Raw genomic sequence first — 18,160 nt, 5'->3', positions numbered from 1 at the left:
ATTGAAACTAAATAAAAAAGTATCCCTGGACATTTTTTTATGTTATTCTTAACATGCAGTGACAGAAGAACAAATAAGTCACCCCAGTTAGTTGAACACCTTCATGAAACTGAATATTGTCTTAAAATGAATGGTTACAGTATGTCTTAATCTTGACAAATTTCTTTGCAACTCCACCACCCGTTCATCACCAAACAGCTGGATTACTGTTAAACCCATTTGCTTAGATTCGAGTTTTTGCCAGCTTGCATGTAAATATGAGAGTTTCACCAAAATGGAGGAAACAGTTTTTATTGCCGAGCAGCATTTAATTCAGAACACAGCATCATACAGCCAAACAACTGTAGGCCAGAGGTCTTGCACAGTCAGTGCAACAAAAAGGTCACGACTCTTCACATCAAAACAAGAACACAATGAAATAGGGACACAGTTGAGTAAAAAATAGATAAATACATGTATTTGTAAAGAGTAAAGATTATAAACACTGATTAATTGCACCCTTTGACACCCAGCTGTGGGCAACATTCGAGTATGTAAACAACATGCAAATTGTTCCCTACAGAAATAAATGGTCTATATTATCTCTTACAAATCAAATGTGGGTGTATGTGCGTTATTCTCTTGCAGCCAATATGTGATACATTAAGGATATCTGTCATAAATATTGTTTTCATATTACTGTAGAAATATTGTAAATATGTTTGGTCCATTTTGAGACTGTATATAGTTAAAGCCAGTCTGTAAACATTTTTACAAGAAAAAAAATCTGGATATGTGCATTCTGTCATTCATGAAGTTGAGCATGTACTTCCTGTTTCTGAAAAAAGCTTCAATTTACTGTTGCTTTGTTCCCCGTTAACACATAGGAGGTAGAACAGGTCTGAATGCACTGGACACATTACAGGTAAATTTATAAACCAATTAGTGATCATTTGTTTACAAATTCTATGATGATTCCCAGGGTTTGCTCTCTATTAGGTGGAGGCGACTGTGGAGCAATGTGGATCCTGTACATTAATTCAGGAATAAAATGGCCAAATAATCTATTAAGTGAAAGAGTCTCATCATCCACTGTCTTGAATTGTGTTCTACCATTTATTTTTACATTTTGCTGATGCTCAAAGCCATTTAAACAACCAAATATTGATGTACAATTTGGCCTACATAGCCTGGCATTCACTCCACTTAAGGACAGCACACATCTGGGCTACGCTACAAACAGAAAAACCAACATTAACAAAGTCCATGAAGCTTATATGCTGGTCAGTAGCCCAGTCTGTCCAGTCCACTAGTGTACTTGAACTTCGTGTGGCAGCAGCTGGCAGCCGCTGTTGACATGGGTGAGGACTTTCTGTTTCAGCTGGGCCACTTGATCTCTCAGCAGGCTGGCCGTGGAGGCCAGATCCGTGTTGTGGCTTTTCAGCGATTTGACCTTGTCCTCCAGCCGGGAGATCCGCTCCAGCTTGCGCATCCGACACTTGGAGGCTGCAATCCGGTTTCTGAGCCTCTTCCTCTCGGCCTTCATGCGCTCCTGTGAGTCAATGTCGATGGGAGACAGCGGTGGGCTCTCCCCGAAGCTCTGGACATCGGGGACCGTCTGAGGCTCCTCCTTCAGCGGCTGGACCCGAGACAGCTCGGGCTGCGGCGGGGCTGCCCCCAAATGATGCGACGGAGGAGGAGGCGGGAAAGGGACTGTGTCTGTGGAGTAGTTGACAGTGGTCTCCAGCGGCCCGCTGCCATAACTGTTCAGATTGGTGTACACCGGTAGATCCGGCTGAACGGTGACCGGGGCGATGTTAGCGCCCAGGTCCAGGCTGCTGTTCGTCTGCCCGGCTCCGTTCAGCTGGTTCTGCTTATGTAAGTCCTCCAAAGCCTTCACGAAGCCCTCGGCAAACTCCTGCTCGTCTGTCACCGTCTTCGGGTAGAGGAACTGGGAGCTGGTCGGTGTCGTGGTGACCATGCCGTTGGACTGGATGATGAGCCTCTCCAGCTCCGGGGAGGCCAGTTTGAGCAGCCCCAGGTCCGGGGAGCTGAGGATGTTCTCGGCGTCGCGGAGATGCGGTTTGAGGTCTGCCTCGTCCCCCAGGCTCAAATTAATATCCTTCTTCATCATTATTTCCGTGGATAAAATGACAAGTAGAACTGCTCGGCGCCTCCTCACAGCGGTGTCTTGCCCATAACCTCACAGAAATGAACAGTAGCTTCTGTAAACTGTCTTGTGTTAAAGGCAATATTTTTGTAGAAAGCGCTGACAGCCGTCTGCTCCCGAGATGGATCTGAGTGTTCTGAACGCCCGCGCGCGCCGCCTCGAGCTTTTCTAGGCAGGCACGTTCCATTATGTCACGGTAGCGCGCACGCATTGGGCAGAGACTGATTTGAAATAATGGGACGAACCGAGCAGAGAGGAGTATAAAAGAGGAAGTGTCACTCTTCTCTGAATTCCAGAAACAGAAAGCAGTGAAAGTATAAGCACAGTAGGCTATATTAGTCTTTGATATTATTGTGTGCTGTATTAGTACTGTATCAGAATAAGACCCCCCCCCCCCCACACACACACAGAGCTATCTAACTAAAAAAAAATTTAAAAGAAGAAAAAAAAAGGCTTATCTAGAAACATTCAAGAGTGTCTTTCAGGCTAATTGTTTTTATTTTTTATTTCAGGATGTCGTTCTTCACAAAGCTTGCTAAAATGTTGGCTAATTCTAACTAGTTAGCACTTTTAATGATTTCTAGCTAATAACATTAGCAAGCTGTTGAAACTACAGTACTATACTACTGCTATATGTAGATAAGAACTATATAAAGTCACATATAATAATGTAACTACATAATATTTTGAGGCAGGATTCCCCTGATGGGTTTTCCCGCCCTCTCCAAGGGGGGTGTCTTGTCCCAAGGGTCTATTCTGGTTTTGTAGCTGCGACTGCATGCAAACACAATCACAAAAATAACAACAAATACAGTAAAATATACAAAATCCATATATAATACACATTTTGAGTCTGGCTTGTACACACATACGGTGTTTTCAAATATTGACCTCTGTGTGTTTAGGTTGAAGTGGGGTGGAGCTGAGAATAATCTGTCTTTATTATCTCATCATCGTCCCTGCCTCTGAGGTCCAACAGAGTAATGTGAGTGATCAACAATTATTCAGTACATGCCCACACAGTCAAAGGCAAAACAGTTTGGGGACACGTAGGAGCTTTGAATCAAATATTGTTTTAGGTAATCTGTGGTGTTTTTTCTGGATTTTTGTGGAAGTCCACAAGTCACCATCCAGCATCTTTTCAAATTCCTTGGGTTTTTCCCTCATTGAAAATGCAATTTTTTCCCATAGAAAGGATGCCTGATGCCCATTTTAACTCTGACTGAGAGATGGTTTTTGTGTGTTTTTCCCAAAACACAGCAATTACATTTGGCATTGGGATAACAAAATATGACATCTTAGTTTTTCACTAACACCCTGAGTTAAACATTCAAGTTACCTACATTGAAAACAGCAAATATAAAGTTTGTTATGACTCTGTGTGTTGAAATCACTGACAGATGGCACACTTTGATGTTAAACTAAGCCTATGAACTTCAAACATGCAAAGTTATAGTTAGAGGCTAGATGTTAGCTCGTTGTACTTCACCAAAACAAGTGAGAATCTGCAAAGGAAAACTAAGAGATGTGGTTGATAGCTCTGTGAAAAGCTGTAAATAGATTGTGTGCAGAGATATTTTCTAACTACTGAGTTATTCATTTTCTCAATAGATGATCTTTGGTACCAGTTCCGCTGCCATGGTGAGGAGAGCTAAACTACAAACACTTGAAACTTATAAAGTCTGGAATGTTCTGCACCTCCTTCTCATCATTTTTTTATTTATTTATTTTTTTATATTTGACATAAAAATGATAATTGCTAAAATACGTGATATAATGGAAATAGCAGCTTGCATAATTCTGGACATGAGCAGTTGATGAATTCTCAGGAAAGGGTACTTACTTCTGTTTTATGCCCTCAGCCAAGATACTTGTTTTTCTGCACATCAGATTTTGGAGAAGTTGAATGTGAAACTGATCTGATTTCAACACGCTATCTGGTCAGTTAACAGTTTCAAGATGTTTTTGAGCTCGATCTGGTCTCACACACCCAACGTGGTCATTTTAGTTTCCACTCAAGAATTACCATTTTCCATGACAGACTTTCCAGTTTCACAGTCCATATTTGAGTTGATATCAAATTTGCATTTTTAATTACAATACCATTCCCTCTATAACATATAATGTTCTTATTAACTTGCAGAGTTTAAAGCTATGCAATGCTATGCTATGTTTTAGACAGAAATCAAACCAATCTGCTCAGGCATAAATACAAAATACAAGAAAAAAAACATACATCTGTAGAACATAAAACAGCGTACCAGAGTACACTATAAATATAAGCTACTAAACAACTACTATAATATAAACTATATACACAGGATAATATATAACTAGTATACACATTACACAGGTATGAAATAATGCAAATAATGGAAAGATGTGATTTTTGATCGGGTTTAACATAAACATTATAAGCAACACTGCTAACTGATTTTTCTTTTATGTGACAAGCCTGTTTGGGTTCCTTCATTTTCATGTGACGCTGTTTTCATTTTATCCACAGACACATAGATGGGGCCAGATATCATTAAGTAGCTCTTGTTTCCTTCATTAACAAACAGTGCCTTGGCTTGCAAAGGGTTAAAGAGAGGAGGTATGTGCGTCACAGGTAGGCCCCATCCATCACTGCAAAGCTCAGTGTGGGTGGATCACATGATGGACCCTGTGATGTCAGATCTCTTAACACTGTGGCGGAAATGGAGGTGGGGGGGAGCAAACCAACAGAGGAGAGATATTTTTGTCTAAAAGCTGGGTATCAGTGTGTAGAGAGAGAGGGGGGTGCTGAGCCTGCAGTCAAGAAAAAAAGGGCAGGCAGTAGCTGGAAAAGGATGTAACACACACACTGCATACACGCACCATGTTCTTTCATTTCCCTTTAATTTAGAACAAACCAGTGCAAAATGTGAGAAGAATACATCTACAGAGAGTTAAACATGGCAAATTTCTTTCACAACAATAATTCCATAAATGTTGATGAATTTGTTATTGCATATATTTATCAGCTCCCCACAACTATTTACAAAATATTCATTAAAATGTTATAGTTGGCTTGTAATCACTGTTTGACGTCAAGGCAGTGAAGCAGTGAACTAACGCTGGTGAAACGGTGACTGTTGAAACCATAGACTGTATATACATTTATTTACAGTCTATGGTATGGTCTCTGTTAGTTAGTTTGGCACAAACACATAGAAACATAGTGTCAAGGTGGAAAAACACAAGTTTTCTTTTAAGATTTAGCTGATTTACTAAAGTTTACTAACATGAACGGAACCACATATTTTTTAGAATTGGCAGGTAGGATATCAAAGTATAAAAACATACTGTATGTTAAAAATGAACACCAATAGACCACTGCATGGTCCTGCATGGCCCTGTAAGGATACTTTACATGACATTGTAAAGTGTTCCAGATAAAACCACTCATCAGAGAGTGTGTCATCTGACAGCTAGATGTTTGAAATTCTTCAAATACAAGTAAACGTGAACTGAGGTGTAAATTCAGGCCTCCAGCAATAATTGCCAGCGGTGATTGTGGGTTACTGCTGCAAGTCAGGGCACAGAGTGATGAGCTGTCAGGAGTGCCTGGCACTGGTTGGAGCGTTTCAACTTCCACTGTGCCAGAGTGTACGGGAGATCAGGAACATTTTGTACTATACTGAGCAACATGTGGTTGGACGTATAAATGTGAATGAGCATCCATCTACTTGTGTGGGACAAAACTTTGAGGCTTACTTTCACATTCATTTCTATCAATTACCTTGTGAAACCGCAATGAGGTTTGAGAGCTCTCGCTGGCAGCTGGTTTGGCAAGTGAGCACGGATGTATTTAGATAGTGTACAGGCTTGCAAAGTATTCTTTCAAAGTACTCAACTGGATAAATGTCAGACCAACAATGATTCAGTGCCCAAATGGCAGGTATGCAACTTTGCGTGGGCATGTGTGCACAAAAATGAAGCACATATCCACCAAAACCATATTTCAGATTCTAATTTCCTTTTGTAGCACTTATCTTTTACATATGATCATTCTGGGTTTCTGAGAATATATATTGCTCTACCTGCAGTTGCGGTGCTGCCGTTGTTGTGAATAGCAACATTTTGATTCAATTAAAGATCATAAAATACTTAAAGTTTTAACTGTGAAAAGGGTTCTGTGGTTCAGTGTGTGTATGTGGAGGCAGGGACGTGCTGCGTCCTCACAGCATGGACTTCCTGCTACTCCTCATCTATGTAAACTACGGATACACTGCTTATTTTGCTTTGGGGGCTAATGACAGGCCAGGTGCCAGTTGCATCAGCCCTACATGTTTCTAACATTTTTGGAAGTTTCTAGGGTTTTAAGACGTTTCTGGGATTTTAAGAAGTTTCTAGGATTTTACAACATTTCTCAGATTTTAGAACATCTGTACAATTTTAAGACATTTCTTGGATTTTAAGACATTTCCAGGATTTTAGGGTATATCTCAGATTTTGTGAAATTTCTCAGATTTTTTGGCATTTCTAGGATTTTAGGACATATTTCTAAGTGGAAATCACTTTATTTTTATTGTGAATTACAAAATGATTGGGGGGCCACCTGGCACCTTATCAGCCAGATAAGGCCAGATTACTGCTTTAAAGGAATAAGAATGGGATTTTGGTTGAAAGTGTGTGTTTTGAGGAATTACTTCTGGTGGATACTTTGAGATAAAGACTTTTTCTTTTTTTTCTTAGCACTATATGTTCTGTAGTATATAGTAAAAAAAAAAACAGAATAGACATGCGTATATTTGTCCCACTAACCTGCTCCACTGGACCTGATGACGTAGTTTCCATTTCCACATTTGTGGAGGATGTAGGAACCCTATGCACAAAGTGTGTGTGTGTACTGATGGTTTGAACAGAACACACCTGTGCCCACACACAAACACACTCTGACAGTTTCACATACTAAACCACAAAACCTCACCGAGTACGTACCTACACCTTTTCATAGTTAAATGTGAACTAAACTTAAGCATGCAATATTTGACTTCTACTTTTTTCCTTGACATGTTACTGTTACGCATCACACACCACTGTTAGTCCACATATTTGCATATTTATAGTCTTTACACCGAGAGATTTCAGTATAACCCGCTGAATTAACTTGGTATTCTGTGTTTTATTTTCAAATTTTAAGTCATCAATTGTTACCTGTTTTCTTGCTCATTTATTGTCTTGTTTCTGAGTTAGGTTTAGTGATACAGTACTGTGCTCGTGTGCTTAACTTACTTACCTAATGTTACTTTTTATAATAAAATAAAATGATCATCATTTTTAATATTTTTGTATTATTCTTATTATTTTGCAGCTACAACAGTCTCTAATATTCACATAAAAACTATACAAATCAATATTTAATCTTATTTTCCCAGTAGTAAATAAGAGTGATAATAGAGACAGAAGCAATGTACCTCAGGTTTCCATCCATTTTCATTTCGTTTCATTTCTATGAAACAGAAAAATGTAAATTACATTTTGTGGGAAGATTTTATAACATGCTGTTTCAATATCACCCATGAATGCATGCACTCAAACCTGGAGTGTATGCACCATCTTCAGTTGCCATGTTTGAGGCCTGCATTGTATAATACAATGAATTTTAGTCAGAGAGATGGCAAAACATCAGCACACGTGTCTTCGTTGTATACACCGAGTGTACAAGAACACAATGAGCCACAGCCGCTCAGTAGGTATTGTGGGTCGTCCACTAATTGTAAAGTTAGTGGTCCTGTTACCGGCTCCTCAACATGTTGAAGTATCCTTGGGCAACTAGTAGCAGGTGGCACCCTGTACGGCAGCCACCAGTGTGAATGTGTGTGTGTGTGTGTGTGTGTGAATATGACTCGTAATGTGAAAGCGCGGTTTGAGTGGTCAAACAAATAGAAGAACACTGATACCTCCCAAAATGACAACATAGCTGCAACAGTAAACACAGTTTTCTGGTTTCAAAATCACCAGTCAGAAACCTGTGGGCGATGCCAGGCTGACTTCCTGCACTTCTCCTGACACAACAGGCAACTGCTCTGCTAAAGTGCCCTCCAGCAAAACACTGAATCTCTACCGGCTGAGGGGCTTGCGCTGTTTGGGTGACTGTGACCACCGACCTCTGACCTCTCTGTGCAGGGTGAGTATGTGTGTACGATCTTTCCTCTGATAAAAGCGCAGATACTAAAACAAAACCTTCACAAGTGCTGTCATCTCAATTCAAGGGATAAAAATATGCCTTTGAAGGAACAACATTTCTGTGAGATGAATGGAGAGAGAGAGAGAGAAAGATGCAGAGCGTGGGGAGACATGTTTTCCTGGCAGGCTGGGATTAGATGCGGTTCCATAAATATGTTGGGCAGCTTGGTATACTTTGTGCCCAGTAGTAAAAATAGGCTTTCTTCCCAAGGGAATTGATGACGTGTGCAGGCTGCCTGCATCATCAGCCACAAGTCGGCTTCATCCTCATACTGGAAGAGGCAGAGAGGCTAAGTGTGGGGGGAGCATTGGTGATCGCCATGGCAACACATGCGGAGTGACGCAGGTAAAAGAGAAAGAAAGGAAGAGAGGTAGTGATTGGCTGGCAACTGCATTGGTGTGTGGAAGAGATGTGTGGGTGGTAAAGAAGAGGAGGAGGACTCAAAAGCCCAGTATTGAGATTAGAGCCCCACACCCTGAAAACACACACACACACACACACACACACACACACACACACATACACACACACAGTCCAAGCCTGTTAGCACGGTCAACAATTCAGCCTAGCAATGAGATGATATGATTTAGCACGCTCCTTGAGCATTGACTTCAGAGGCAGTGCAAAATAATGTTATTTGCCTCCCTCTCAAATGCCATCTTGGATATTATGCATGCACGCATTTTGGGGGAAGAAATATTCCTTGCATTCCCCCCACATGAACTCAGTGCATTCTGCTGTTTCATTACAGCACCATTAAAACAGACCTTGTGGCAATTCAGCTGCTTTGGCAAAGCCTTAGTTCTGAATCTAATTACATTTCAAAGATTATTCTGCCCTGTAGTCTTTTCTTTATTGCAGTTTTTCTTAAAGTTGTCTTGGTCTATCTCTACCAGTAAAGTTTTATAAACCACTCTGCTTTGTTTTATTTTATAGAATAATGAATCTTACTTTTTCCTCCTAACTTGATGGCACATATATTATTAAAGCTAAATATTATATATTAAGCTAAAGCTAAAAAAAATGTAAGAAAGATGTCTAGCGGTTTCTACAGGTCAAGGATTCTTGGGCATACACACAAATAAATGCACACTCACAAACCTCTCTCTCCCCTGCAGCTGTACTTTTTATTTACCTCTTACTTGCAACTCTTGTACAATTATTATAGTTAGTGGTATCGAGTAATTTCTACCTTGGAAGTCGTGAATAACACTTGAAGCAAAAGACATTAGTGATATTACCTTAAATATACAAAAATACATTTCAGAAGGTAGGTATTTCATAGTTAAGCCTCTCCTAGGCCTCAGGCAGTGTGTTATAAAACAACCAGTTTGTCAACTTGAGATGAGATTTTAATCTAAGCTGTGAGAGTGGTTCAGTAAAGGGACCTTTATGGTGTTGAAATTATATTTTGTGAAACAAATCAAGTTATCATAAATGCACTACTGAAACTTCATCTTTTACCTGCTATAGTGTTTCAGATTATTTAATACTCCCACCTAGTGGTTACCAGTTAGGATGTCTCTGTGCATTAGTTCTGTATCTGAGGGTTGTAGAACATGTCATTAAACATTGTTAGCATAAAAATGTATAACTAATAGAACTGGCAACTTTTCCATTGATTTACATAATAAATAAATATGCTGTGAAATAGGGATTTATTTAGCCAAGGATCTAATTTTGTAAATATTATGATCATTAGAGTTCAGGAGAAATGATCTCAAAGACTGCAGTAAAAATATGATACAGTTTTTTAAGTTTAAAAATTTAATTAATAATATAATTTTATTAGCCATGAATCATGCAATAGACACTTTGTGCTTTGTCTTTTTTTGTAAAGGTGGTCTATATTCATAATATTTATGTACATGATGTTAACGTGTTAGTGACATATATATGGGTGCAATGGTTAGTCGATCGAAAGAAAATTTATCATTAACTGAAGATTAATTTATCTTTTAATAGGGACCTAGGTGTATTTCCTTGTCCCTGCTTCTCGGATGTGAACATTTGCTGATTTTTGTAATCTACGAGAGTACACAAAATATCTTTGTTAGACATACAAAACAAGTTATTTTAAGACATGTTGCTTTCGATTCTCGGAGATTGTTTTGATTCATTGCCCAGGTGTGACAAGAAAAGCCAAAGCAGCCACACCTACTGCAGATGAAAGTAAAAGTAAAACCATGACCCTTGGTTAACTATAAAACGTCAGAAATCAGTTCAGGTTTTCAGTGTTGACCATGTGAGGAAGATGAGCAAACAAGGTAAATTATCTGAACAAGTTAATTTTACTTACCAGTTGAAGAATAATCCAGGAGATTATGTTCAATAAAATATTTAAGAACTGTGTGTGCAATGGTAAACTGAGGGTTAGTCATACTGATAGTGTTTTTTTTGTTGTTGTTTGTTGTTTGTTGTTTTGTTGTTTTTTTTAAATAATGCAATAACGCAATAATTATTATTCGGCTTGATTATGCGATTTTAAGTGTTTCCCAGATCATGGTCTAGTTTAAAGTTAAAAGACAGACAGAGAAGGAGAACAAAGTGAGAAAAAATGGTTTTGTGACAATGATACATGCGTAGCAATACATGTACCTTGTACCTTGTATCACAAGAAGACCTACTTTCTTTAGTACTTCGGTACTAATTCGGTTAGATTACTATTAAGTTATAGAAGCCTGTTACACTGGTCTCCACATGTATTCTTAAAGGCTTTCATTTTTGAAAAAAAAAGAAGATTTTACAAATAAAATACCTTTCTGAAAAAAACATGAATTTTGCTCAACAACTACATCAAAATCTTTCCCCCCATTCATTTTGTCTTTCTGAACAGGTTAAACATGTTTTGCCCTGATTGTGGTGAACAGGTGCAAAAGTCATACAGATTCTGTCCTAAATGTGGCTTCAAGTTATATACCTTGACTCAAAACAAGACCAAAGGTAAGTTTTCCAGCAGACATATTATCATTATTAGTGTTATTGATATTTTTTATTTTATTTTATTTTACCTTTTTTAAAGATCTTGACTGAGATATGAACAGCTTTCTTATGTGCAACCATAAAACAATGCTGCAGGTGGACTTCTCACCACAATAAAAAAAGAAAAACAGTTAGACTCTACATTCTTCGGTAACAAAATTTGTCATAGCCAATAACATTGCTTTTGTGCTGTACTTGGATTTAAATGAGGTATGATTTATCGCTAAGCTCAAAGTCCAGTTCAGTTAACCTGAAAGCAGAAGTTTATCATGTATTTTCCTGTAACCATAGAATATTTTACATTGGCTGTTGTTAGTTTTATCAAACTAATATGTCACGTCAACGTCAAATGTTATTCAGATGTGGCCACATCAGCACACCAACCCTCAGCCACTGCGGGGGAGAAGAACCAAAAGGAGGATAAAGACCAGGGTCCAAAAGGTGTAAAAGAAGAAAAAGTAAACCCTGCCCAGATAAAGGTGAAAAGGCTGAGAGACCATTTTTGTTATAGTTTTATGCGCATTGAAAGAGTATAGACCATACATTTAACCAACAACCTTTAAAAGAGAAAAAGTCCGTGCAGTGTTTTTTGGGGTTTTTTTCACAGTCTTAAGCAACATTCAGTTATTCTTCTACTGAAAAACATTCTGTCTATCAGCTTACACGAAACAGGGCAGGAAACACCCTCATGACGCAGAGGAACCGGTTTTTGCTTTGACAGGAATATGTTTATGATCAAACAAAATCATCTCTTAAGATAATACAGTCTAGTGCAATACCACAAACAACTACAATCTCGGTCACATATGGCAGTAACTACAAAACCTAACATCATACTTCCTGTAAAGATAGAATTGAGCTTGTTTTATCTTAATGGCCACTGTAAGAGCCTGTCGCTTACAGGTTTTTACCTTATTCAGTAACTGTGACTTCCTTCTTTGCAATATTCTAGATTACCAAATAACGCGAAATGTTTCAGTGTAAAGCTATGTCGACCATTTTTTTAAATGAACAAAAACACAGCTACAGTAACTTGTTCAGCTATGTAACTCTGTGACAAATGAATTGCATCTCCAATAGTTTTAATAAAAGCTGCAACTAGTTCCCTGGTGGTAGGCTTTTTAATGTGCAGCAGCAGCAGCAGCAGCAACAGCTGCAGCAAGTATGTTCAGTTTACACCAGCAGTAATTTCACACAGCTTCAATATGGCTGTGGAACTTATCATAAGAAGGTCATAAGGCCAGTATCTAAATGTAAAGAAATAAAAACAGGAACTATAAGAACTAAATCGTACTGAGAACTGAAGATATTGACTTTTAGCTGACCGTTCAACACATGTGGCTGTGCTGGTGAGTGTAGATAAAGCACTGTCACCATGCTACCGCAACCTGATAAACCAATCAAAACTGAAAGCAATTATTATGTCCTTACCATGTGAATAATGTGAGGGTGAGTCAGCACTCCAACTCTGATGTGACAGAGTATTATGAAACGTTTTACGTTTTATCTAATTCGGTAAAAATAAAAAGTAAATAAATAAATAAATCTCATGTTACTTGTCAGTGTACAGATTGAAACTGTAAATTTTAAGGTTTCTGTCAATATAGGTATTGTGTTTCTTTCAGTATGAGGAGCCAAAGATTTTTTTCTGAGCTCAATTTTTTTCAGTAAAGTAAAATTGTATATCCTAGTCAACTGAAATAACAAGAGTTCAAATAATAGGCATTGTATAAAAGACATCGCTCTCACTAAAATTAAATCCGTCTTATAAGTGAAAGACAATTTGGGTAGACCTTCCATGTTCAACCTGCAAATTAAAACCTGTTTACCTTGTTAAGCCAGTGTGCAAACATTTCAAGTAGCTATGAATGCCTGAGAAGAAAAAAAAAGATTGCATTGCCTTTCTATTTTTATTTTACACATCATTATGGATTTTTCCATTTTATTAACTTCTTTTAGTTAAAGTTTTATAGACTGAATCTGATATCTTCCAAGCTAACTTTTTAGACTCGTTTCAGGGGCAGCCAGAAAGTGATGATGTTGACGCTGCCAGATGTGGTGCTACATCACAGGACTCATCAGATAACACTGCCAGCACAGCCACATCGGAAAAAGAAGCCACACACTCACCCCCAAACAAGACACTTTCAGATGGTGAATCAGTCTCTACAAAGAAGACACAAGAGACTTCAGAGGAAGAAGGTTCTTCTGCTTCAGCCCATGAAAGTGAATGTCAACCATACAGTGAGAGGGCACCTGGACCCAATGTGTCTGTCTCCACAAATAAACTGACAGAGCAACAAACAGAGGCCTCATCAGATATTAATACAGAGGACAGCCCTGGCGCAGTTCAAATTCCTGCTGACAAGCTGTGTGACATTAATCCTGGGCCATTGTCAAACTCTGTGTCATCCCTAACATCAACTAAAGAAATCGGCTCCACTGCACCTGAAACGGCTGAGAAAATTCCTCAAGAATGCAATTCTGTGGCAAATCAGTGTGCTTCTGTTAAAGATAAAGATGAGACAATCTCTCATACGACACAAGATCTCTCTAATAAAATTGACGCCAGCAATGGACAGTGTGCATTCGCTAAAAAAACTGACAGGAAAGACCAAGCAGCCAGAGATAAGAGACTTAACTCAGATGACCTAAATACCAACAAATCTGAGTATCCTGCAGATCCATGTCAGGTAACAAAGGAAACTGCCCAAAATGCTGAGGTAGTTTATATAATCACTAACAGTCAAATACACATAGTTTTAACCCTCATACTGACTCAGACCCTTAATCATTTATTACTTTGTTTTGTTTCTATAGAAATACTAAATAATACTGACACTAAAAACAGCATTTCTTAATGTAATATTGTCAACAGCTGTGTAATTATTTTCATCACTTAAAAAAAATGATGGCGTTTTGACAACAGTCATGAACTCAGGTTAACTGTGTAATATTACTTAATATTTACCAACCATATTTCTGAATCCAAGGTTTTAAATTATGAGAATTGACAGTTACAACTCATTAGACATCTTTTATGTCTGGCAATCAGATTCCTACAGTATAAGACTTCAGGAACTTTACATTTTAGCTTTTTTCTGTTTTTCTGTTGTTTTTTTTTTCATAGGTTGTTTACACCAAATCAAATGAGAAAACAAACACATGCCTGACAGAGAGACAGGAACAGCAGCCAGGCAACAGAGATGTAGATGTCAGCAGGTCACCAACACCCGCCAGCCCTCCCAGTCAGAGTGATGAGAAGGCCATGCCTCTAGTGGGAGAAAATATCTCCAAAACATTCACTGAACTTCAGGCACTACAAACGTAAGTTTAGAAATTGTTAAGATTTTTTTTTCCTAATCTCTTGCAGATAAAACGTATCCATGTTGTAATGTGATGTTCTGAGCAAAACATCTTAAATTACAAAAATGTAATCTTTATTTACTGTAATTTAGTCAGGTTTTTACGGTATTTCTAAACCAGCGATACTATCTGCTACAAAAATATTTTGACATTGTATTATTGATTTGAATGAAGAAAATAAGAAAATATGACGTTTACATGAACCTGCTTAATTTTTTTTTCATTTTTTAGTGTACCAAGCAGTGAGTGTGTGCCTGTGTACTTCCATGCTGTCACTTCCAAAGATTGTCATTTAGATCCAGAAAAGGATTTGATTTTCTTGATGTCTGCAAAGTTGTTCGGAGATTGGAATAACTGTGGCAAGCAAATGTCCTTCACTTGGTATGAATATTTTCAATATACCAGAAAACATTTTTTGACAATTCTCTACAAAGGAAACAATAATAACAGTTTGTGTGTGTGTGTGTGTGTGTGTGTGTGTGTGTGTGTGTGTGTGTTTCTTTTAGTGTCTTTTATCCAGTAGGCTGTTTGCTTTGAAATTTTGGGTTTGTCACAAAATTGCCTGTCCTATAAAATTTACAGGTCTTTAGGGGAACAGAAATATCTTGTTGAACAACAAGTAATGATTCCAAAATATATGATTCATGAGACCATTCCCTACAAATACTTAATTTACAAGCACAGTGAAAACTGCTTCATTTATGAGACAATCTACGACAAAAATGCAAATCAACTCATCAACAGGTGCCTGGATATCAACCACGAGTTTTTAACACATGAAGGTAGGTAGGTATTATGACTAATATTAACAAAAAATGCAGTACAGAAATGGCTCAAAACTAAGGTGTTTTTAGTTTAGGTGTTTCATATAGATTATCTACCAGAAAACACTGGCAAATGCATTTTGGGTCATCAATAGGGCTGGATGCTTAGATCTGCAACAGCAGCTGACCTCCAAACAATCGGATGTATTTGTGTGCAATGCTAGAAAGCAGTATAGGAATTCAGTCAGATTGGCTATTTGGGCACAGAGTATATTTGTCTGTTTATCTGCATCAAATCAACTGTGTAGTGTTTTAGTTTGTGTTACCTTATATGTATTTATGCACAACTGTAATTAGTTTCAGTCAGACTCACTTATCTCAACAGATTGACCATTGATGGTTATACAGTTTGATTTGGTTAAAGGGTTTTAATCTGAAGCACCTACAATTTCCTTATTTATTTTGCTCTGTTGGACTTTCAAGGGGAGTGGCACCAGTATGATGATGTGATCTATCGTAAATTGAAGAAGAGTACCTGGCTTTTGAGTTCGACCGAAGACATTGTAGTGAAAGGCAGAGACGAAGCTGGCAGGGTGATGCTAAATATCATCTTTGACCTTCTTACGTCTTGGAATGAACCAAACGTGGAAAACTTCTTCTTGTTGCTACAACAGTTCTTTTATACATACAGCTATCCTGTACTTCATGATGGTATGAAAAGACCATGGGGATTGCCATATGGTGAAGAACAGGTAAATATCAAGGGTTATATTCTAAAAAAGCTCATAGTTCCTCAGAAACTGAGGCAAATTAAGTTGATTGGAAAAAAAAGCTTTAAGTCCAGTACAGTGCAGTGCAGAAATTGATTGTTACCTTCTTACTTTTCTTTTATAGGTGAAAAAGCTTCTCAAATGTGTTCTGGAAGAGAGGGTCAATCCTAAACCCAGAAAGCAAAAAGAACCAACAAAATTCCTCATACCTCTGTATGCAGGAGTTGTCAGTTTGCTGATCCACAACAAATATCTGGAAAATGACATGGCAGATCAACTATCCAACCTATGTGATCTTCTTTGCCTGCAAAAGCAGCCACAACAACCATTCCTATCTTTCTGGAAAGGCTTTGCAAGCTCTTTGCCAGATAAAAAGAGGTAACTGATGTTTGATATAAGTTGGTACAACAACATTTATTATCAATACAATATATTATCATAATGACAATTAAAATTAGAATGTATACATACGTGATAGAAGAGATAACAAGAAAAACAATGTTTAAAGCTCAAGATTACCAAAAGACCTTTAACTATTTCAGTATACCATAGTCACTCTCAGCCTTAACACTTCTGTTAATTCTAATGTCTAATGTTCAGTCATCTTTATTATTATTACAAGTTATACAACTGTATCAATCAGAAGACCCTGAGTGCTGATCTCATAGCACACACACTCATACCTAGCATCAGCTTCAAGTTAATTTATTTATTACAGCAGTTCGTCACAAACAACACTTTACAGAGAAATCAACAAAGAAGTGAATAGAAAGAAAAGACAAAGGGAGGCAAAATGGTGTAGGACCTTGAACATGTAGTGACATAGCACATCGAGCATGCAAAGGCATACATACACCCTCTGCTGTTCAAAATGAATATTGCAGCTCAATTTTCACTTCACCGATTTGAATCTCACATGCTTTTTTATCGATTTTTAACTGCCTCGTGATGCATCGTTACATCTCTAAACAAAAGTATTCCTGCAGCGTTTTATTTTACATTCTGAGATTGTAAACCTTCAACCAGAGGGTAGAATCTGAAATTCCTCATGCAAAGAATGTGAGTTGTCATTAGAAATAGAGCTGGCTATTCTCTGTAACTGTCTGGTTTACAGGGACTTTGGGCTAAGCTGGGACTCACCAATCCTTCAAAGACAGGTTACCAAACCATGACACCAATAAAAAAGGATAAAACAAACTCAATAAAAGCATGATAAAACAATGTTAGGGTGGTTTTGTCAATATAGAAATAAGACATGTTCCTCAAGCAATACAAATGCTGGCGCCCCTTTTCGCTCAGGTGTCTATCAGGAAGGCATTAAGTATAAGTATTAATATAAGTATTCAAAAATTACTCAATATTGCCCAAGCCTAATGCTAACTACAATTAGTATCATTACATGTCCACTAGTCACCAATTTTGGATCACTGGGTCTGACTGACCAAAATATTCAGTTTCATCCTCTTGTTGAGTGTACACAACATGTGTAGTGTGTGTACAGCCTCTCAGCTCTGCTGATTACCAGCAACAGTGCCATTAGAGCAGGAGGCAGAGGAGATGCAAGGCTGTTGTAACTTCCAGCCTACTTTTTCCCCCACTGTAATGGTACCGAAACTAAACATTGACCTTTCCCTTTGTAAAGTGTTGCAGATGTTGTTGAGATACTATGCAACAAAGCCAGACAATGCCACAATGAGAAGTGGGTTTTGGTCATCCCTCTGATTCACCTTCTGAGAGAAGAAAGCAAGCCTTTTGAGCCAGTTCCAGCTGAGATAAATCCACAGTTTGAATCCTGGTCTGGCTTGAGATACTGCAGAAGCAGCAAGGATGGTTATGTTAGGTATGTAAGTGTTTTTCTCCTGCAAAGATTTGAGCACCTGTGAAGAACCTGTCACCCTGTTTAGATCTGGTAACG

General features: G+C 38.1%; 2 protein-coding genes across 2 annotated transcripts; one reads left to right on the top strand and one right to left on the bottom strand.

Annotated features, from left to right (window-relative positions):
- Positions 1–275: 275 nt before the first annotated feature.
- On the bottom strand, positions 276–2,275 carry LOC121965104 (transcription factor jun-D-like). Its single transcript, XM_042515273.1, has one exon. It carries the CDS (start codon positions 2,111–2,113, stop codon positions 1,289–1,291), a length of 825 nt encoding a protein of 274 aa, XP_042371207.1. The 5' UTR covers positions 2,114–2,275; the 3' UTR covers positions 276–1,288.
- An 8,343-nt stretch (positions 2,276–10,618) lies between these two features.
- Positions 10,619–18,128, top strand: LOC121963213 (E3 ubiquitin-protein ligase rnf213-alpha). Its single transcript, XM_042513537.1, has 10 exons — positions 10,619–10,630; positions 11,200–11,306; positions 11,706–11,824; positions 13,364–14,038; positions 14,476–14,672; positions 14,943–15,092; positions 15,294–15,493; positions 15,959–16,227; positions 16,370–16,623; positions 17,888–18,128. The coding sequence occupies exons 2-10, from the start codon at positions 11,207–11,209 to the stop codon at positions 18,126–18,128; spliced, it is 2,205 nt and encodes a 734-aa protein (XP_042369471.1). The 5' UTR covers positions 10,619–10,630; positions 11,200–11,206.
- Positions 18,129–18,160: the final 32 nt, after the last annotated feature.

This window comes from Plectropomus leopardus, chromosome 3 (genome assembly GCF_008729295.1).
Source record: "Plectropomus leopardus isolate mb chromosome 3, YSFRI_Pleo_2.0, whole genome shotgun sequence".
NCBI lineage: Eukaryota > Metazoa > Chordata > Actinopteri > Perciformes > Serranidae > Plectropomus > Plectropomus leopardus.
This window is presented reverse-complemented; position numbering and strand designations above follow the sequence as displayed.

Coding starts and splice junctions, on each gene's coding strand:
- LOC121965104 (XM_042515273.1), bottom strand. CDS start 2,113: ATGATGAAGAAGGATATTAATTTGAGCCTGGGGGACGAGGCAGACCTC.
- LOC121963213 (XM_042513537.1), top strand. CDS start 11,207: ATGTTTTGCCCTGATTGTGGTGAACAGGTGCAAAAGTCATACAGATTC. Junction 14,673..14,942: donor GAACTTCAGGCACTACAAAC/GTAAGTTTAGAA, acceptor TTCATTTTTTAG/TGTACCAAGCAGTGAGTGTG. Junction 15,494..15,958: donor CGAGTTTTTAACACATGAAG/GTAGGTAGGTAT, acceptor TGGACTTTCAAG/GGGAGTGGCACCAGTATGAT.